General features: G+C 36.3%; 1 protein-coding gene across 5 annotated transcripts in view; it reads left to right on the forward strand.

Moving 5' to 3' along the window:
• Positions 1–23649, forward strand: part of Mms22l (MMS22 like, DNA repair protein) — a 117019-nt gene that overhangs the window by 14690 nt on the left and 78680 nt on the right. For all 5 annotated transcript variants that reach the window (XM_036180145.1, XM_036180147.1, XM_036180146.1 and 2 more), the window contains exons 10-12: positions 5822–5998; positions 12681–12743; positions 21053–21172. In XM_036180145.1, the coding sequence (XP_036036038.1) occupies positions 5822–5998; positions 12681–12743; positions 21053–21172 (360 nt within the window). The remainder of the gene's footprint in view (positions 1–5821; positions 5999–12680; positions 12744–21052; positions 21173–23649) is intronic.

The raw sequence follows: 23649 nt of genomic DNA on the forward strand, positions 1-23649 counted from the left end.
TTACCTTTAAGTGTCTTAATAGCCATGTATGTACGATTTTGAGACTTTTGACATTACACCTCAAAGGGTTGTAAAGGAGCTTAAATGAGTTCATGGGGATTTCTGGATGTGCATCCATAATTTAATGAATTCATACAGTACTTCCAGATGTGCATCCATGAGATTACTGCTGCTAGGGTAAAACTCAAGTCTTTTCTCTTCCCCAGTTCCTTCCAAATTCCTCCCAACCTACCTTCCTACTCACTACTACCTCATGTTCTTTCTCTTTTAGAAAAAATAAGGCATGCGCACACACAGCAACACCAACTTAGAATTCAATTTGTGTTGGCTTACTACTCTGAGCCTTGGGCCTGCTATTGAGTGTGGTTGATATACACAATGTCACTCCATTAAAAATGCTGATTATAGGTGTGAACTACCATTCCAAGCTAACACAGGACTGTTTAGGACCTTTTTTAAAAGCATTATTATTTAAGTGTTGTCAGTTTTAGACCTGTTTATAGTCTGAAACTCAGGAAATTTAAATATATTAAATAGTATGATCTAGGTTTGTCACATACTGGAAAGAGGGGAAGCTAGCATAAGCCATGGGTGAATTAGAGTAGAGCTAGATATGGATGTAGATGTGTTTCCTATCTTTTTCACTGGGTGGACCTAGAAGTAGTCACTTCTAAGGAAGATGGTACAGATGACTGATCTATACAGATTGGTTTCAAAAACGGCCACTTTCTAGTGAACCATCGAGGCTCCTTGAACAAATGGCTGGCTTTAGGCCAATCCATGGAAAATAAAAATGAGCTATTGTTTGTTTTTCAGGGAATTAAACCTAGGACTCTGTCTTTGCTAGGCTAGTGCTCTACCCCTGAGCTTTATTCAAGCTTTTAAAGAAAATTTTCATTTTGAGGCAGGGTCCTGCTAAATTGCCAGGCTTGCCCTAAACTTACTAATAGCCCACCCTAAATTCCTTCCTGTTTCCTATATATTCTTTCCTACACCTCAGTCCTCTCCCACTTTAGTATCACTGTTCTTTGTTGAAAGGACCTTGTAGTAGTATTTTTTATGTTGTTTCACTGGAAACAGCTTTCTTTTTATGTAATATGAAATCTAATAGGTGTTAATCTGGAGCCACATATTGGGGTAAATGCTGAAAGATCAGAAGGACGAAGGAACAAGCCATAGCCACCACCTCTTCTCAGCCTGAAAAGGCTTTCCAGCCAAAGGGGATTCCTCAGCCAAAAACCCTTCTAGTTCTTCTCTCCTCACACCTTCTATACCTTTCTCTGCCCACCCATCACTTCCTGGGATTAAAGATGTGTGTACTTCCCAAGCAAAGGCATGAGATCTCAAGTGCTGGGATTAAAGGTGTGTGCCACCACTGCCTGGCTCTGTTTCTCTCCTACACTGAGCCAATCTCATGTAATCCAAGGTGGCTTTGAACTCACAAATCTCTGCCTCCTGAGTGCTAGGATTGAAGGTGTGTGCTATCACTCCCTGACATCTATGTTTAATGTAGTGGCTTGGTTTGTCCTCTGATCTTCAGGCAAATTTTATTAGGGGTGAGATTTTTAAGCTGATGAGTAGTTTGTTTTACTACAAGGAAGACAGTACTTCCAATAGCTCCTCTACTGCTGAGAAGTAAGCTATCCATCAATTAGTCACTTTTCTATAAGTGTGATGCTAGGGATTAAATCCATTTTGTGAATACAAGCACTCTACTACTATGTCAAACCCATCCCCTAATTTCACTCAGTATTTTTCTGTTACCTGTTTAATCTCTTTGAATTCTGTGACTTCACTGCTTTTGTCTTTAGTTACACTAAGATGGTTCCTTGGGTTTCTTAATTCAATTAGTTTTCATTAAAACTTGAAAATTCTTCTGCTATTTTTTCTGTTTTACTCCTCCTATTCTAACTACAGGAAGTCTGTCAGATATCATGCTTCCTTATTTTCCATTTGTGTTTCTCTCTTCTATATTATACACAACACCCCCTACTTCATGTTTCCCTGACACCATTATGAAACAATCCTAAGTTTCCTTTAGTTACTATATTGCTTCAGTATCTCTTATACCAGTTTCTCAAATTTTACTATGCATAACCTTGATGTTTTGAAGTAACTGATATATAACTGGTGTCTTCATGATGACCTCACACATTTGGGGCAAGAAAGCCACAGAAACATACTGTTTGTTTGTTTTTGAGACAGGGTTTTTCTGTACAACAGTCCTGACTGTCCTGGAAACATTCTTACTCGTTCACTGCATCATATGAGAGGTACATGGTGTCAGTCTATGATTACAGGTTAACTTTGACTATGTGGTTAAGGTGGCATCTTCCAGATGGTCTAGATCTATGACATTAATACTTTCTTTTTTGTAAATGATAAATACTATGTGGATTTGTATTTGTAATATTTACAAAACTACAAACAGATTCTTCTCCTTTTATTCCTATTATTCTCTGATTTGGTCTTCTCATAGTGTCCCAGATTTCCTGGATGTTTTATGTCAGGAATTTTGTAGATTTAGCATTTTCTTTGGCTGATTTATCTGTTTCTTCTATTGTATCTTAAACACCCGAGATTCAATATTCCATCTCTTGTATTCTTTTGATGATGCTTTTTTGCATCTGTAGTTCCTGTTTGCTTAACCTAGATTTTCTGTCTTCAGTATTCCCTCAGTTTGAGTTTTCTTTGTTGTTTCTATTCCATTTTCAGGTCTTGAACAGTTTTATTCATTTCCTTCAATTGTTTGTTTGCCTTTTCTTGGCTTTTTAAAAGTAATTTATTAATTTCTTCCAGTTTTTTCTTTGCTTTCTTTAACAGATTTATTCTTTTTCTTTTTTAGGACCCCTATCATCCTTAGAAAGTTGTTTTTAAGACTGTTTGTTTTCTTGTGCTTCAGCTGTGTTGTCCTGGCAGTTGTTGATTGTATTTTTATACTAGTGTTTAGGCATCTGGGGTTTGGATAGTATTGGGTCTAGGTGCTGATTTCTGAGTTTGTCTTTGTTAAATAGGTGTTTTTGATTATGTTTTTTAGCCTTGGTTTCTGTTACCTTTGGTTCTGGTCAGAGTGGCATGTGATTGTCTTGGTCTCATGTGGAGTAGGTGTTTCCTCAAGATTTGTGGCTAAGATATGATGATGAGGAGTGCTTTTGGGGGATAGGTTAGGTAGACACAGAGGGAGTGTTGGCAGTCTGCAGGCAGGGGGTCTTACCTTGGGGTTCTGAGTGCCATCATGACCTCTGGTAAAGCCTAGAGTGTGAGCTAGTATATGGTAGCTGAGTGGGCTCCAAGTGAGTATTGGCAGTCTGGGTGCTGGTGTGGCCTCTGGTAAAGTAGGGGGCCTTTAACCTGAGTTGTGGGCTCAGATAAGGTGATGAAGAACGGGGAGCAGTTGGAAGTTACTGGGCAGGCTCTGAGGGAGTGTTGGAAGTCTGTGGAGGGGGCTTACCTGTGGTTCTCTAAAATGTTATTAATCATTTCCTGTGAGGATTATCAGATGATATATTTAAAAAGATAGACTATAGATGAATTGCTAAATGGTCTTATTAAATAAAAAACATGGAGCCAGATATAGGGGTGAAAACCTGAGAGATCAAGGAAATAGGGAAAGCCACAGCTAACCTTACCTCACCAACTCCGCAGCTTCCAAAAGCAAGCTACTTCCTGACTACCCACACCTATCTAACTTTGGTGTTCTGCCATCTGATTTGCTCTCTCTGTCCAGCTACATCGCTTCCTCTTCCTGCCTAAACACTTCCTGTCTGTCTGTATAGACCTCCATGGTTAACTAGTGTTGGAATTTAAGGCGTGTGCCACCATGCCTGGCTCTGTTCCCAGTGTGGCCTTGAACTCACATAGATTCAGACAGATCCCTGCCTCCCAAGTGATAGGATTAAAGGCATATGCTACCATTGCCTGACTTCTAGATAGTGACTGGCTTTTTCCTCTGATCTCCAGGCAAGTTTTATTGGGGGACACAATACATCACCACATTTCCCCTATATACAATAAGTACAATAACTATATACAGTATATATAAGCAATAAACACATCAACAATGTCTAGTCCAATTGCATTTGACAAATTCAGAGAAAATACTCCTTTATTCTATTTTGGTGAGTTCAAAATGTACCTAATTCACTTTCTATCCTATCTTGTATTACCAACAGAAAGCTATCTTATGATGTCTTTTAAACTTAGACACTTAACACCTCTTTAGTGAGTTTCTTTTCTGAATTTCTTAACAAGGAAGACTGTAACTATAACTATCTAATCTTCAACTCCCTCAGAGACCCAAGAAGGAAATAATATTACCTAGTAAAACAGGAAGTGCAAACAAGTGACTTCCAAAAAATGTGAGTTATGACAGAAACAGACCGCTTCCTGGACAGTCACCTGAGGTTTCTCTGCAATGTTGGGGCATCATCTTCAGCTTACATGCTTAGAATATCTGACAGATTCATTTGTGAAGTAAGATGTACACATTCAGTGCAAGTATTCCATATACCAGATAAACTTGAATTCCACCAGTGTCCTGTAATCATTCAGGATTTTAAATTCTAGAAGTTGCTGGTGTTTTTGAAATCAGCTGCCCATTCTTCTCGGCTTTTAGGTGGCTTCATCTCCTTTATTAAAAAAACAGTTTACCACTGAGAGGCCAGACTCCTCCATCAGCCTAGATACTCCTCAAAGAATAACTGCTCCAGCTACTGTTTCATTGCACATCAGAAGCCATTGGTCCACTGCCTGTTGAGCTGCCTTCTAAGGAAGGAGCACTGTACCTTTTCCAGATTGCAAAACCACTTCAGCAATGGTGCCATATTACACTGGCCTCAGAGGATGCCTGTTACCAAAGCTGCAACCACACTTGTCTTGGCAAGGATAGGTAGCCCCGTGTGTGTGTGTGTATGTGTGTGTGTGTGTGTGTGTGTGTGTGTGTGTGTGTGTCTCCTGCTTGTCCATTTTGGACAGCCTACTGTCAGTTGATGCGAGGGCACTTTCTTGCCCAGTGGCTAACTTTTGCCACAATGAAAGTTAACTCTGTGTGACAGTTCTTCAATGCCCACATCTTCTGTGAAGTAGATTAGTGCTGCCAGGAGCAGACATGTCTCATTGTCATAAAAAAAGGAAATCTGTGTTATTGAAACATTTTAAGTGCTATATTCTATAGATCTCTGAAGGGTTTGAAGATGACCTATCTATATATCTCTGCTTGATCTTGAAAACGTACCTAATATGACTACAAGTTTGATTGTAATGTGTAACTACTAACTTTCATTTCTTTATATCCTAATAGTTGGTAATAATAACATTCAAGGATTAGCAACTGTATAGGTACAATATCTTGAACAAGATTAGAAATATATGTACAATGTATCAATCTCAAATTGGTATCAATATATATAATTTGTATATAATATACAAAAATCTAATCCAATCTAAAATATTAAAAACTAGTAGTTGCTTTCAACAAGTAGATTCAATAATCTACCTTTTAATCTTATCGTATCTATATAAATCAATATCAAATTTGTAGCAATATACATAATTTGTATACAATATACAAAAATCTAATCCAATGTAAAATATTTAAATCTAATAGTTGCCTTTTAAAAGTAGATTCAGTAATCTACCTCTTATCTATAATAGACTTTCTGAACATTCTGTATGGTGTTGACCTTTAAAATATAAAACACATCAAGGTTTATAATTGATGCTCTGTTTTGTGTGTATACTTCATTCTGAACAGGAGAACTTTGTCAAAGTCATTAAAATAGTGTCTTAATTTAACTGAATTATGTTCTTTTTGTTTCCATAGTCATTTTGGAATTGGTTGAATAAACTTCTTAAAACACTTGTTGAAAAACCAAGTGGCCAAAGAAGACCTTCTGTCTCTCTAACCCAGGCCAAGGATTCATTAGGCTTTAGTTGGTGGATTAGTGTTCATGTAGCGCCATTGTACCAGATTGATCGCCATGGTGTACCAGATGAAATGGTAAGATGTATATTTGCTTTTATTTTTAGTTTTTATATACTATCAGGTGATACCTTTCTTTAAAGACAAATGTAAAGTAAATGAGTAGTAAATAAAAACTCGGGTCAGGGAAATGAATTTTCTTTTCTTTTTTGTATAATGTTTCTGTAAACATCTACTGATCTTGAATCATAAAGTTCACGTTTTTTATTGTTTGATAAGAAAACAATTTGTAGACGACTTGCTCTCCAATCTTGGCTCTGCTTATAAGTCTTGTATGGACATTGAGTAAATTGCTCAAGATTTTCTGACTCTGTTTCCACATAGAAAAATCATGGCTTTGCATTGCTCCAAAGTTTCCTTCTAGTTATAAATTCTGCAAGAGTGTCAAAGGGAAAGCACATATATGTCTCCCTGAAATGAATCAGTTGGTTTTGTATGTAATAGAATGGAAATATTTCTTTTGGGGCTGGAGATAGAGCTCGGTGGTTAGGAACACATACTGCTCTGGCAGAGCACCAGTTTTCTTCCCTGCATCCCCCCACTACCTGTAACTTTAGCTCCAGAGGATCTGCTGTCCTCCATGGGCCTGCTGCAGGCAGCTACAGTGGTGCACAAACCCACACACATAGACATTTAATTTTAAAAGAAAGACTCTTTCAAGTATTTCTTTTGCATAGCATTTCTTTCTTTCTTTTTTTTTTTTTCCAGAGCTGAGGACTGAATCCAGGGCGCAAGCGCTCTACTACTGAGCTAAATCCCCAACTCCATTGTATAGCATTTCTTAAGAGGTGCTTTTCCTTAAATCTATTTAATGAACTATGAAGTTTGCTTCAAACAAGAAGACAGATTTTTGTCTACTGAATTATTGTTTAATTGAAAACATTCTTTTATGGTATTACTTAAAAATTTTGTGACTTAAACCACCTACTAAATCTATTTATTTGAAAACCTATTTGATGTTTTAAATTTCTATATGTATATAGTTTCTTCCATTCTCAGAAAATGACAGAATTATACCAACATATCTGTTCCATGAAATTCAGACATCTGAGGCAAGAGGATTGACACAAATTCAAGGCTAGCTTAGGCTGCATAGTAGTTCCAGGTCAGCATGGGCTGTGTGGTGAAGTCCTGTCTCAAAACCCAACTCCCTAAATAAGACAGGCAGGTTTCTAGGCCTCAACTCTGTAGATCCTTAATTTAGTAATCTGATTTGAGGTTTGTGATTTGTGAATCTTTATGATTTTTGAAAATATTCCTTAGGTTCAGCCTCTGTAGGTATGGTAACTCATTCTCTATGCTTATTGCCTTGGGGTTTCTATTGCTGTAAAGAGACACAATGACCACAGAAACACTAAGTTAATTAATTGGGTGGCTTACAGTTCAGAGGTTCAATCCATTATCATGATGGTGGGACATAGTTGTCTGCAGGACATAGATGTGGTGCTGGAGAAGGAGCTAAAAATTCTACATTTTTGCTTTTCAGGCAACAGGAAGTGAACTGTCTCACTGGGTGTAGCTTAAACAGGAGATCTCAAAGCCCACCCCCACAGTAGCATACTTCCTCCAGGGAGGCCACAACTCCTAATAGTGCTACTCCCAATGAGCTTATGGGGCCAATTACATTCAAACTACTGCACTGAGGAAATGTGTTCCTTGATAGAGTGGGCAGGCTTGCACTTTGGAGCATTGAATTCCATGATCTCTGAGATGTCATCTGTGTATTGTAGCAGTAGAAAGGTCCCTAGACATCCTCCAAAGTTCTTTAAGGAAATCTCAAGATAAAGTAAGTTAATGCTGTGGGAGGCTCATGTGCACCTCAATATGGCAATTTAAGCTGCCATTTTTTTTTTTTCTTTTGAGAGATCAGTAGAATGAACTGACATAGATGAACTGCATGTCCTTTGGTTCTGTCCGTGAGAGTTTGCCTTCCTGATACGTAATAAATACTCAAATATTAGCAGTTGTCACAATTTCTTTTATGGCTCATTTATTAAATGTTCTTGTGGAATAGTATGCTAATGTTTAACATCATTTAATTATTAGAATATTAGAGCAACATTAAGAACTAAAAAAGAGCCAATAATTCTGAAGTCTTAGCATAAGCATTTTTATTTCTTTTCCTGTTCTACGTTAATTCCTCTAAGAACACATTCCTTGTTTTAATCAGTGTATATAAATGTAGTAGTACTTTGTCAGGCAATTCTGAGTTGTATTAGGTGTTATAATTGTTCATAAAAGGATCTATATGAAATACATTGTCCTTGCTTTGTTTCAGGGATATGCTTTTAGTGTATTAGTGCTTGTTTGAACTGTAGTAACCTGTAGTGAGTGCTGTATTTCAGTAGTGGTTGGTACTTACCCTAGATAGGCCCAGTGTTGTTCAGTCATTGCTGTTATGGTGCCCCGGCTGGTTTATTCTGAGAACTCTGGAGATGATTGCTTTATTAGTGTGCAGTCAAGATTGTAAATGAATGTGTCTTTGAACTTTTTCTTCTGTGATTTTCTTTTGCCAAAATACTTAAAAATATTGTTTAAAATCTTATTTCTTTATGTGGAAGGTTTTTAAAGGATACTGCCACATTTGATTTCTCTGTGATTAAAAATAATTACCATATATATTTTTGTATGTGCATATAAAGTAAAAGTTGCTTTTAGATGTGTAGTCTCAGAGTTTCCAATATTTCTGAACTTTGTTAGGGCTTTTAAAGAAAAAGTGTAGCCTTTCCATTAGGTGTGGAAATGCATATTATTTAATATGCCAATAATTATTTACTTTTTAGTGTGTTAAAAAGGAGAGAAAATGATATATCCATTTCACAGGTAAAGAAGTAGAGATAGTTAATGATCAAGGGTTCACTTTACTTTGTCTTTTAGATAAACTTGATTTCTTTTTTTGAAGAGTTCTCCAAAAGATTGATGCTTACAAGTAGTTCTTTGGTGGGATAACTATGTGCTCCAATTGCCATAGGCAATCTGTTTTATGCCAGTTGACATTTAATCTGATTTTCAATTTTATTCCGCAAGTTACCTGAGATTATTAAATTAGATGGTCATTCTTTTCTATTACTACAAAGGCATGTTGGTTGATTCCTTCAGAGCAATTATAAACGGATGTTAATTTGGATCTGGGATATATTTAAATCATAAGTTTGAAAATTGCCTTGATGCTTCTTCCTCCTTATGATACGTTGATGTTGCTAGCTATCCCGTAGAAAGTGGTTATAAAGTAGTGTGTTGTTTTTCCACTGAAGAATACTGTGTGAAGGATGATAAGAAGTAATAATGGTTAGTTACATGCTTTTCACCGGAGAAATATTATGGACAAAATTAGATGTTTTAACTTTTTTTTGTTTTATTTTGTTTTGTTTTTTGAGACAGGGTTTCTCTGTATAGCTTTGCACCTTTCCTGGAACTTACTTGGTAGCCCAAGCTGGCCTCAAACTCACAGAGATCCGCCTGGCTCTGCCTCCTGAGTGCTGGGATTAAAGTCGTTCACCACTTTTAAATATGATGTTTCACCTTTTCCCAACGTTTGATACAAAATCTTTACTTTTTAAATAAGTTTTAGATATGATTCTTATTTTAAAAGTTTCTGTAACTTGGAGAATTAATTAGAAAATTAGCCAGTATCTTTTTTTTTAAGCCTGTAAGAAAGATATAGTATACCAGTTCTCACATTAGAAGTTCTAGCTTTTCATTCATTTCTGTTCAATGTTGTTCTCTCAATATAGGTGAGAGTTTGTTATTACTTTACAATCCCAGTCAATCTATTTTACAGCCAAACATAGTTTAAAGATGTGAATTACTTTGGGCATTGCAATGGTCAATTGTAACAGTGTGTTTTCTGCCAAGAACATGAGGTAATCATCAGGCATGCTCCTTTTGAAACATTTGAAATGGCAACCAAATGAAAGCTATGAAATGTAATCTTAAAATGAGAGTTGCCCAGGTTCAAATGTAGTCTGCTGGAGGTGGAAAGTGAGTCTTTCTATTTCTGGTTGGGCTGGTACCTATAAAACTTAAATGGGCACCTTACTTTTTAATGATGGAATACAAAATAGAAAACAGTCCCAGGTTGATGACCCCTGCTTTAGAAATTTGATATGTGGACATTATTATGATGAAATTATATATAGGAACAATGCTATAATGTTTATAAATTAGCTTGTGGAAATAAAATATGGTTTTTTGGGTAATATTCTCTTATGTTGGATTTGGGCATGGTCGTTATCTTTTTTATTTTTATACGTATACATGCATATAAATATATAAGTGCAACTTGGGGAGTCTACTTAATGATGCTTGTATTATGTGCTGTAAGAGCTGACCACTTGCTGTTTAATAACAGATTAGGTGCTCATCCCTGGGGAAGACCAACTCTCCCTCCTAGCAGCCATCAGTTGCTGGTAGCCCTTTATCTAGGAGTAGATCCTTGTAAGATTTCCCTCATCCACTTCCTTCTTTGGATACATAGTTTAATTTATTTAGATTGTAGCCGTCATGTAGTTTACATTGTTGAAATTCTTTGGGTTAAGAATTACATTACTCTGACATTGTGATTTAAATGACTTGATAGGACAATTGAAACTTACTCATTAACATGATCCAGTTGTAAAACAAAATCTGAATTGTATCAACCTTGTCCTGTTCCTGATTACTTGGCCCTGATGGTGACATTTTCTTCTCTCCTCATGGTGGTCTACCAGCCGTAAGATGAATAAACCCTTCCCTCCCCAAGCTGCTTGTGGTCCCCAAGTGTTTTCTACAGCAGTAGAAAGCAAATATGAAGTACATAGGGCAGAGAACAGGTGGAGTACCAAGTGGGGAGTTTTGTTTATCCTTTGACTAGGAGTCAGGGCATACTAATCTTCTGTCATCAATGTGTGACAGTATTCAGAGTGTATATTGAACAAGACTTTGCTCCATCTTCAGTGTTCATAGTTTCTTGGACCTCCGTTACAGAGGCATGACCTGTTACCGTTCAAGTAGTTGATCACAGTCTCCAGGATAGATGACCCAAAATCACACTGTTGGTCTGTGGAGCTTGATCAAACTCTGCCCTAAGACTCGGTGGTTATGACCAGCCTCTGCTCTGTCATATTCTCAAACTAATGTGGTAGGTCTCTAAACCAGAGTGTTCCTTTCAGGACTTAATAGTCTGATGACTCAGAGATGAGTGATTTGGTTTTTGTTTTGTTTTGTTTTGTTTTTGCTGGTAGTAATTAAGACATTACTTTAGTAATTGTTACATAACAAAAAAGGTAGTGAAGTGAAACAATGCATATCTCACTCTCTGTTTCTAAGAGTTGGGAATATTTTTAGAGCATTATCTAGGTGGTTCCTGGTTCAGGATCTTCCATGAAGATTTAGTCAAGTTATCACTTAGAGGCAGTTCCTGAAGGCTTAATTGGGATTAGAAGATTTAATTTTTGCCATATATATGGAGTTTGCTATCCTGTGGGCTTCAGGTCTGCTCACAGTAGGGATGTTTCCTTGGTTAAATTAGCAGGAGAGTGTTGTTAAGATGAAAGCTTCATGGAAGTGACATATTGGCACTCATTAGTATTGGTAGTTTGTTGATAAGCATCCCCCTTGTGGTGGTGGGGGGCAACTACATAAATGATTCAGATTGAGAGGCGGAGACCATAAAAGGCCATCTTAGCTGCTGACTACTGGTGTTATTGTGCTCCTTTTAGTTTGGAAGTACTTACTGATTTAGTGTAGCTAGCATTTTATATGAATATTTTCCAGCCTTTTAAAATCACAATTAGTGAACATACCTTCTATTAATTAAAGTTTATTTTTATAAATGTAATCATGTGATGGTCAAGACCAACTCCCTGTGTAGCTCTGACTGTCCTGGAACTCATGTAGACCAGTCTGGCCTTGAACTCAAAAGAGATCTGCCTCCTAACAGCTGGGATAAAAGGTTCACACCACAAAGGTCTCTATCTTTGCTCTTTAGGACTCTAGCTTTGGTTTTTGAAGTTGAAATTAGTTAAATTAGTTTTCATACTTTTTCTGCATAAATTAGTTTTCACACTTTTTCTGCATTAGAAACTACTTGCTTGCTTTTGGAAGTGCTTTCTCCTTGCTTCTGGTCTCAGTCTCTAAGAACTGAGTATCCTGAGAAAATATCCTGCAGGCTTTCCTGTTAGAAAAGTGAGATTCTGAGACACTTTGTTGAAGTCCACGGTAGCTCTTGAAGTCCTTGCAGCATAGTCATGCATAGAATTGGAATATCCACATAAATGACCAGTTGTTGAATAAAAGCATTACCAAGTTTTCTTTATATATAAAACTACATTAAAGTTTTAATTTAATAAGATAGACTATCTTTGGGATAGTGCAAATAAAATGATGGAAAAATCTCATGTAAGAAGGAGAGTAGGGAAGACTGGCATGTAAACTTATAAAATACATATTGCTTTATCATTTTTTCAGTTAGGTTATTATATGTAACAACAAATTAAGTATTTAAACCAGGTATAAACCTATAGAAGTACTACTTTTATAAAATAGACCAGATATGATTAGAATAGTTTTAGATTTATTTCTTTAAGTATGTCAGCTAAGTTTTTATTGTAAGAAATTACAAAGATACTTTAACAATGGAGCTTCACACTTGTACCATAAATTTAAATATGTACATAATCAAGAGCAGTAATTTCAATGTAGCCATATTTTCTCTTTTCAGAGACAGATGGAATCAAATTGGAACTTTATTGAAGAACTTTTGAAACACTCTGTAACTGTTCAGGTATGCCGCTAAAGTGAGGCAGTGTATGACTTCTGCATTTTATAGTTTAAATTTTACTTACAAAAATCTAAGCAAATTTAAAAATGATTTAAATAACAATTTATTACAACTCTGAGATTTTTTTTGAAGGGTCAACTCACAGTAATTCATATTAAATCCTTTAAGATTTTTATTTTTAACACTGAATTTGTCAGTTAAAGGACAAAGATAATTATCTTAGTTGGTGACTTTGAAAGAATGTATTCAAAATAAGTGGGAGATGCTTCTGAGTTATAAGCCATTCCTTGACTGTATGATAGCAAGCCAGGCGACATGATGAAGGAGATAGTCAGTGGTATTGGAAATGCAGCTCTAGCCTCCTCACAGCAGGAAGGTGACTTGCCTTGCTGAGCAATTTGTCTTACAGGCTTGAATCCTATTCTCACTGATAAGGTCCTCGTTTCTGAGCACTCATTTCATACCTTATCATTTTTCTTTCCGCAGAGCTGTTAATGTAGTGCTTCATGGCCCAGAGGTCAGACTTGACCTCCTTTAAAGTAGTTTTAAATATCCTGTTCATCTTCTCTTTAAATATGTTGTAGTTCTGTAAAGTTCTATAATGTAAGGAACCCGTTATGGAAGGTTATAGTGTGGAATATTTTTTAATTTGGGAAATAAATTGCTTTTCTTTTAATGAAGATCATTTAAAACTTAAAGAGGCATAAATAATAATGTAAGAAGATGGCTTTGTGTGTGTATGCTTATAGAAGTATATATCTGACCACTAGGCCATCTCTTGAGACTAAAAAGCTGAATATTTGAAAACTGTAAATGGTTGAAATTATATGAACTGTCTATATTAACTGTATGTGACCATAAATGTTTCTAATTATCATAAGAACCTTATCAGTTATAAGCTAGATGTCTTGTAGAATACCAGGGAATTAAGGATATTATGAGAAATGCTTTAACCACTGTAAAAGCTATGTTTGTTTTATATTTTCCTGTATAATTTTAATTGTCTTTCTCTGTTTTAAATATATTGATTTAGTAACACTTTACATGTATTATTACTGGAATATAGGAAATCAGTGAGTAGTCATGAAATAAGAAATAGATATTGCATTGATCATTTATATCAGTTACTAATTCATTCTTTCATTTTTAGAATGTCATGTATGAAACTATATTTATGTCATTCCCCACCTTTCAGAGTCTTCCCCACTCAAATTCATACTTCATAACTCTCAGAGCTTTCTTCAGTCCAAGTACAAGTAACTCCAGGAAAGTCTAAATAGTGTTATATTTCTAGTAATGGTTCTGACAACTGAGTTACGAACTGGGAGCTTCAGTTTCCTAATTAAGTTGTAACTGATTGTGTGCTTGAAATTTTCTTCCAGCCCTTTTTTTTCTTTCTTCCTTTTGTATTTAACAATTTAAAATTTTCATAAAACCATGAATTTACAGAGTTTTTCAGCTCTTTGTCATAGACTGTTCCTTACATAGACACACCCATATTGGTGGGACAAAAGGAAAGAATGTCATTGGTCTCCTTTCTGTAGAAATACTTCCTTTTAATTAATACTTCACTTACTCCTCCCTCTGGACATTGATTCCCTGTAATTTAAGACTTTTTTGACATTTGGGGATTAGACCCAAGGCCTCTGCTTGCTAAGTGGGTGCTCTTTCATTACACTATATCCCCTCCCCTAATCTTGATTTTTAAGTACATTTTTCACATCATAATTAGCATTTTTTCCTTTTTTTTTTTTTTTTTTTTTTTGAGCTGAGGATTGAACCCAGCACTCTGCCACTGAGCTAAATCCCCAACCCCATAATTAGCATTTTAATGGTGGCAGTTGAAATTGTTTTTAAGATTTAAGATAGCTTATCCTTAAAAACAGATTGTCTGACCAACCATCTCAGTTTACATGGCCTGGAGTTTCAGTGACCAAACCAGGAAAGTCCTGAGCAAACCAAAATGAGTCTGTCCCCTTGGAATGATTACTAATTCAAGACACTTTCTCCAGCAGGTTAGGTCCTTTTAAGTCAAAGTAATATCTTTCTGTGGAAGAAGTGGCCCTGCAGTAATAAACAGTCCTCTGGATCTCTGGTATTTTTTCAGTGTTACTGTATCACTATTGTATCAAATAATAATATTCAATAAGTAAAAAGGAATACTTGTTGGAGTTCTTAAGACTAATTTTGGGGGTGGGGAGCTAAGTGGTTATTAAGAATTAATACATTTTGATGGAACTCCAGAAGCTCACTCCCATGCTTTTTCTTCTAGAGCATCTCACATTCTCTATAGTTACAGATAATGTAATTTGTTCTTAAATTGACATATCTACATGGTAACCAAACTAAAACATTGAATCCTTCATTATCAAATGTTTGTCCTATGAAACATGCCAAATTTAATATGCCTAAATTTTATTTTTCAAAATAAGACAGGAAGACATTCTTTTATAAAAGTCTAAAGTAGCTTTCTGGAGCAAATATATTAAAAGAGATATAATGGGGAGAGTCATCAGCTAGCTCTTGCTCTGACTCTTTTCTCTCTCTTTTCACACACACACACACACACACACACACACACACACACACACACATTCTCTGTCTCTGTCTCTGTCTCTGTCTCTCTCTCTCTCTCTCTCTCACTCACTCACTCACTCACTCACTCAAACATACCCCTGAGATTGGATAGCCACGGGGCTTGTTAAAAGTTTAAGAGTTAAGTAGCATGCATAGTATGTTAGCTTAGGTTTAAGGCTATGTGTGAAAGAGCCCACAGGTTTTGGGGCTATTTAAAAAACCAAACCAAACAAACAAACAAACAAACAAACAAAAGCTAATCAAGGGGCATAGATTTCCATACCCTTATTTAACTGTATTAGGTAGATTTGGGGCTTAAAATTCAGCAAGCAAAATGTGTCTCCTTAAAAAGTCAAATTGTGGCCTGGCAGTGGAGGCGCACGCCTTTAATCCCAGCACTCGGGAGGCAGAGCCAGGCGGATCTCTGTGAGTTCGAGGCCAGCCTGGTCTACAGAGGGAGGTCTAGGGAAGGCGCAAAGCTACACAGAGAAACCCTGTCTCAACCCCCCCCCCCCCCAAAAAAAAAGTCAAATTGTGAATCTTACTACACTTACTACATTTGTTGTGATCCTCAGGAATTAGCATTTAGGCCAACAGTGGTATTTCTCTTTGGCCAATAAAATGTAATTGATGCTAATGATAGTCTTATGCTAATAACCCTATGTTGTGATGCTGTGTTTACATTTTACCCCTAAGAGATTTAGGCTCGGAAGGGTTAAGCCGCTTGTGTAGGTTTGGCCACCTAGCTAGGAAATGTCAGAATTTGGATTTGAATCATCACATATAGTTTCTAGATATATGTGGAAAGTACATCTGTGTTCTGTAGTATTATTTCCCTCTTCAGAACGTGATGAGGAATTATAGGTAAAGAAATGAGTAAACTCAAGTGTTTTTAGGTATTTTCACTTTTAAGGCTAACTAGAGGCTTAGGTCCACACTCTTATCTTCAGGTAAGTGATCACAAACAAAATATCAACACATTGTATATGTTTGTGTGAGTTTATTTGTACTGTGTGCATGCAGGTGCCCACAGAGGCTGGAGAGTGTTAGATCCCCTAGAACTGGAGTTACAGGCAGTTGTGAGCTGCCTTCTGCTAGTGCTGGGAACGGAACCCAGGTCTTCCGTAAGAGCAGTATGTGTTCTTAACCACTGAGTGAACTCTCCAGCCCTGAACACATACATACTTTTTAAGAGAATAAGGCAATAGTTGATATATAGAATGTGAAAATATAGAGTCATATAATGAATGTTCTGTAATTGTAAGCTTTTTTAAAAAGGCCTTTTATGTATCACATTCAACTGACTTGCCTATCCTTCCAGAACAAGAAAATATTTTGAAGAATTTTATTTTAATCTATAGCTACTAAAGGGCAATTTTTTGTTTTAACTTCAGAAAGTAAAAAAGATCCCCTAAAATGCTATATTTAATTTCTTCAGTGTTGTATACAACAAGAAGAACATAGGTTCTGGACTCCAAAAGAGTGTAGATCAAATCTGGCATTTGCTAATTATTCTCATTTTTTTCTTCCTTTTGATATAGAATAATAATTTTTATAACAAACTTAAGAGGTATACCTTTCTCTTTATCTTTCCAAACTACCTACCTTTTTTTGGACTGAATATACTTTTTGGATATTACATGCAAAACATGTTTCAGATTCCAGATAAACCCTTTAAGATGAACTTTATAAGCCATTTTATTTTGCCTTGAACATATAATAAAATTAGTATACTGTAACTCAGCTCAGTATTATGCTGTGAGCATCAATATGAGCTTAGATCTAGATTTGCTTTCATAATATAGAGTAAGAATGTCAGTGATGAACCTGTTGGTTAAATGAATATGCAGGCACCTAGTAGAAATAGTCTTAGATTTGTTTCTGACATGTTTATGGAGCTTCTTTATGAATGAGACATTGTACTAGGCCTTGAAGACATTATTCTAGGCCTGAGAGAACTCATAGACACTTGAAATATGAGAGATAAACTTAACTCCCTCCTCTGTAGTTAGTCTTTTTTTTTTTTTTTTTGTGGGTTTTGTTGTTGTTGCTGTGGTAGATTATACAATAAATATAACCATTCCCTCAGAAATGCCTTTTATTCCTTAACTCTTCCTTGTTTAAATCTGAAAAGACTTCCCTATCCTCCCCTACTCTATTCCTACCATCAATTGGATATTGGTGGAAGAAATTAATTATTTCTTCTTTCTTGTCCAATTTTTAAATTCTTGATCCTAAGTGTCAAGTGGCAGTCCACCCTAGAATTTTTGCAACACAAACAAGGACAAAACCAGAATAGAAACAATGAATTCTAGTGACTTAATAGAACCTTCCTATAGCACACTATTTAAAATAATCTATACCCAGATCACTAAACTCAGCATCTGCTTGGCACTGAGAAAATCTGCCAGGTAAAATATAAACTCCTCTATGTTTGTAAGTTTGTATCTTCCAACTTCCAGAAAACTACTTTTGTATAGAAAGTAATTCTGTTTCTACCAGTAACTAGTCTCCTTCCTTAAACACCATATAGGGTAGCTTCTCATTTGTTCAAGGACTTTCTTTATATATCCCCATTAAAATATATTCTTCATCCCCTTTTATCTCCTCAGCCACCCATGATTGAATTTCTGACATGTCCAAAGTGTTCTTATCATAGGCATCACTGACTTGCATATTGTTAAGTGTAAGAGTTCTTATTTTTCAACTTGACAATAATATTTAACCCTGGTCACCATTGGTTTTATTTGAAATACTTATCTTGGTTTCTGTGATAACTAATTTTCTTACCATTTTATTGGCCATTTGTTTTATAGACTTTTCTATATTCCTTTATTCAGTATCTGTTAGAATTTTTTAAAAAAACTCTATTGTGTATTTATTCCTCATTTTTATGTGTGTTTTTTATGTTACTTATTGTACCTATCCTCTTAGGTTAAAAAACTTAATATGATGTTAACACCCAGGTTTATACTAACAACTTTTGTCTTCTCCCCTGAGCTTTAGATCTATGTGTTTATTGTGTACTTAGCACTTGCTTGTGGATGCCCTGTGCATTTCCCCCATTAACTTCTCCATATTCTTTGCCACAATCCATTTTAGTTATTCTAAGTTGATATTTTCCTTTGTTTCTTTACCAAACCTATCTCTAGAGTTGTTCTCATATCCCAGAATTGGAGCTTTGCAGAGTTACCTCCTTCCTGGCACTGCTTTTCTGTTCTCATTGCCTGTATTCATTCTTTATGCATGATTCAGAGCAGCAGTTTTTATATAACAAGATCATTTTGCTCCTGTGATTATATACTTCCAATGAGTCCATGACATATTTAATATACATTCCAGATTCCTTGTCAAGACCAGTAAAGTCTGAAATGAGATACAAGCCTTCAAGCCCAGCCTGTCTGTCTTAAGACTATTAGTTCAGGAACGTCTCACTTGTTTTCTCTGCCTTTTCTGCTTTTCTTCCAGGTTTTCTGTTCTTTGGCTGTTTTAGTCATTTAGCTCAAGTGTCTCCCTGTAAAAGTCTTTTGAATCCTTGACACTCAGTCAAAGTATGGTGACTAACCTTTGCTACTGAGAGAATGATAAATGAATGAATGAATGAATGAATGAATGAATGAACGAACGAACGAACAAATAAATAAATAAATAAATAAATAAATAAATAAATAAATGAGGGCATGACTGCTCCTAGGTATGGTAGAGGAGAAATTTTATTGTAGATGAAAGGGAGAGCACAGCCAGAGGCAAGAACATCTGGGAGAATTCAGAGTGAGCATGTCCAGACTGAGCTGGGCCTTGTCAGTGGATGGGGGAGGGGAGAAGGGAGAGGAACCAAGGGATGACCTAGGCCAAGAGACTGGCCAAGACTGGCATAGCCAAAATGGCTGAGTTATATAGGGGCCAGAGGAGATGGGAGGAGGGAAGCCCAGCCCAGTATCTTGGCTGGCGAGTTTAGGGTAGAGGGCAGAGTATGCCATCCATACCTTGTAATAGATAGGGTCTGAGGGATGCTGGGAGAACTTGGCAGCCAGCTGCTCCTGTGATATGTTAATGGGCACCTCAGCCATTTGTCCTCAGTTTGAGACATAATAGTGACTGCCACATGAACTTTGTTCATGTTTTTCACAGCAATTAAAATTGTGTGAATTCACTTAATTTGTTTGAGTGTCTAGTTTTCTTTTCCTCCCTCAAAGGGTAAGCTCTGTTAGTACAGGTACTCTGATTATGACTGTAGATGTCTTGCCTTAAAACATGTGCTGTTGTTGAATGACTGAAATTCAGGTGTCATTTTAAAAACAAAAGTATCTGGCTATTTCATCATAGAAGATTAACTTATTTACCATTTCTCCCTTATCTTCTAAAGGATTAAAAAATATCCAAGATAATACCCTGCCAATGCTGTGATCTTATTTATTTTGTATAAGGATGAGACAGGGTCTCTATACACAGTCCTGGCTGTCTTGGAACTTACTATGTTGACTAGGTTGGTCTTAAACTCACAGAGATCTGCCTGCCTTTGCTTCCTCAGCACTGTGATCTTATTTTATCTATCTATCTATCTATCTATCTATCTATCTATCTTTATTTTATTTATTTATTTATTTATTTAATTATTTATTTTGATTTAAGAGCTGAGGACCGAACCCAGGGCCTTGTAATTGCTACTATATTTATGTCTGTGTGAGTTTGTATCATGTGAATGGACACACATGCACCATGACCTATGTTTAGAAGTCAGAGGATGACTTGCAGGAGTCAGTTCTCTCCTTCTATCTACTGTGTGGGTCCTGGGGATCAAACTTAAGTTGTCAGGATTGGCAGCAAGTGTCCTTACCTTCTGAGCCATTTCTCAGTCTTCTAATAATTTCCCTCTCTCCCTCTTTGTACTAGGCCCTGCTGAAAGTTAGACAATGCTCAGCAACTCTGTCATTTCCCAGCACCAATCCTGTGTGTTTTTTGTTTTGTTGTGTTTCAAGAGCAAATATAATCCTGTGAAATAATATGGTTAAATTCTTAAGTATGACCAAGCTTTCTGAATTTTTTGTGCATTTTAATTATTAGATTATGTAGTTAGAGTTTTCCTGCCTGGCCCAGAGTCAGGACAAATCTCTCTCACCCACTAGGCCCATAGACGCTCAGACCCAACCAAGTAAACACACAGAAACTTATATTGCTTACAAACTGTATGGCGTGGCAGGCTTGTTGTTATCTACTTCTTCTATCTTAAATTAACCCATTTCTATAAATCTATACTTTGCTACGTGACTTGTGGCTTACCATTACCTTACATCCTTCTTGCCATGGCGGTGTCTGTCCTCCCCAGCCTTCTACCTCCCACAATTCTCTTCTCTGTTTGTCCTGCCTATACTTCCTGCCTGGCTACTGGCCAATCAGCATTTTATTTATACAGAGTGATATCCACAGCAAGATTTTATCATACTCTTTTAGTTGGATTTCTTTTTTGTTTTTTGGGTTTCTGACATCAGTTTTCAGATATCTACTCTATGATTTAAGTAACTGAATTACAGAGTTTCCATTATCTGAAGATGCTAATAAGTTTTGTTTCCTTTAGGTCAGGTCAGACCTTGTATTCTGAAGATTGAGAATGGCCATGATTTGGTGATACATACTCATACTCTTTTTAGTGCTTTGTTTTTCAGCACATTATCAAATGATACATTATTAGAGCCATTTATTTCTTTATGACTTGAGGTTTTTATTTCTTTTTTTAGGATAGTATACTAGAAGAACAGTTACGAATGTATCTTCACTGTTGTTTGACACTGTGTGATTTCTGGGAGCCAAACATTTCAATTGTCACCATCCTATGGGAATATTATAGTAAGAACCTGGTAAGTAAGTAGAATATGGATTTGCTCTAGAAATTTGAAACTTGCTTATGATATTTGAGGGGCATTTTATAATTTAATTATGTGAACTGTGAAGTTTTTTAAATACTAATTTTTGTTTGAAGTAGGATGTGGCTTGCAAGTGGTTTCATTTTTCACAAACATTGTCTGTAGTGATCTGGCATATGGAGTCAGTATTTAGTGTTCCTTTTCTCTTTAATGGGTAAACAGAGTAACCAGAAGTATAGGATTATACAAATTACAAATCTTCATTTATAAATTTAAAATAATTTTTAAACTTAAGCATAATTTATTTTTATTTTATATGTATGAGTATTTTGCCTGCATGTATGTTTGTGCACTGTGTGTGTGCATTGTCTTCAGAGACCTGACGAGGGCATCAGATACCCTGGAACTGGAGTTCTAGGTGGTTGTGAGTCACCATGTGGATGCTGGAATTGAACTTGGGTCCTTTGGAAGAGTAACAAATACTCTTCACCACTGGGCCATCTCTCCAGTTCCCCTCATTTATTTTTTTGTAATGCTTGTGCTTTGACACAATTAATAGGCACGCTTGGTGGTGATGGCGCACGCCTTTAATCCCAGCACTCAGGAGGCAGAGGCAAGTAGATCTCTGTGAATTCAAGGCCAGCCTGGGCTACAGAGTGAGTTCCAGGAAAGGATCCAAAGCTACAAAGAGAAAACCTGCCTCTTAAAAAAAGAAAAATTAATAGGCACTGTTGTCCACACAAGAAACAATCTTAGTACCCGAGTAACTTTTAAGCTAGTTGGTATGTATATACAGTACATGCACACTGAAAAGGAAAAAGTTAAAATATTATGCACCATAGAGGAAGGAGTTGTTAATCCCTCTGTGAACCTAGAAGATTGTATCTTTTAACTTGGCCTTGGGGTCTTTCTAGTCCTGAAAGGGTCTGGGCTGAAGGTGCAGTGTAAAGAGATGCATGGAAATCTAGGAGAGTACTGTCCATTCCTGTTGTGGTGCTTCTGGAAGGACTAGATGACTAGTTGGAGAGATGGTACGTGAGTCTGGATAGACTAGTAATCTGAAGGGCTGAAGATGATGTACAATTGAATTCTGATTTATTCAAGAAATACTGGAAAGCTACACTATGACATTGAATAGTGTTTGACAGTTTTGTTTATGTAAATAGATGGGCTACAGATGAATTAGTAGTAGTAGCAGTAGCAGTAGCAGTAGTGGCAGCAGCAGCAGCAGCAGCAGCAGCAGTAGTAGTAGTGGTGGTGGTGGTGGTGGTGTATCCAAATAATGTGGCTGAGAACTAAAAGAGAAACTGGATTTAGAAAGTAGGGGAAGAGTTGGGAAAATAAAAAAATTCAAAGAAGTTTAAAGACCTTAGTTACTTTTGTGAGCTTAGAATAGGGTGCTTAGGATGTTTGAAATTTAGGATAAATAGAGAACTTATTTCTTAGGATAGAAAATGGTAATGGAAGGTATTCCAGCAAATGCCAAATTTTTATTTTTACATAGAGTTTATTAACTGAGGAAATTTTGTGTGAAATATATAGGCTGGTTGGAAAAACGACAGCTTTTTAAAACAAAATGTGTCGAACGTGAGTCAGGAGTATCCTGTCATAGAAGGCTTGGGAAATACTAAGTTAGCATTGTCATAATCCAATTTGAAGTATCTCCATTGCCCAGAGAATGAAAATTCCAACATAACAAAAAGAGTAACATGAAAGCATAGAGTAACCTCACTTCTAATAAACTGATTTATTAGGAAGTGCTGCAATTATAAAATCACTATTTTGTACGTGCAAGGAAATAAGGCATCTAGACAATAAATATTAGTTTTTTTTTTTAATCAATAAGAAGCTGTTGAGAATCACTGTAGGTTGGCCAACAATCTGACCAATCTTCACATTACAGAAAGTGTGTGTCTCTTTATGAAATGCAATAGGAGCTACTCAGTACTGCCAATAGTAAGTTCCAGCCAAAACCTTTAATGTGGTCAAGCTGTAGAAGGAACACAGATGTACTGAAATGATAGGTATCAAAGAAAGTTAAATGAAGAGGTGAGAATAAATAGGATGCACTGTATGTGTCTGAAATTGTCAAAGAACAAAATCAGTGAAATAAAAAAAAAATACAACAACAAAAAAAAGTTGGTAAGTGACTATAAAGGAATACAGAAACTGTACAACTAATGACCTGATATAAAGAAAGAAATGGTATATATGCTTGGTTGACATTTGTACATGCATATTTATTGTAGCACTATTCACAATAGCCAAGTTAGGTAATAGCCAGAATGTCTGTAAGAAGATGAATGGACTCTTTTCTTTTGTGGCCATTGCTTTGAGTGGCAGCTGCCAAATGAAATTCATTCTCTTTGTGATCCAACCAAAGGAAATACCATAAAAGCATTCCAGTGCCCCTCTTCACATTTGGGGAAAGATTATTTCTTTCCCATTATGCAAAGACCTGAGACAGAAGT

The sequence above is a fragment of the Onychomys torridus genome, chromosome 2, assembly GCF_903995425.1.
Source record: "Onychomys torridus chromosome 2, mOncTor1.1, whole genome shotgun sequence".
Lineage (NCBI taxonomy): Eukaryota > Metazoa > Chordata > Mammalia > Rodentia > Cricetidae > Onychomys > Onychomys torridus.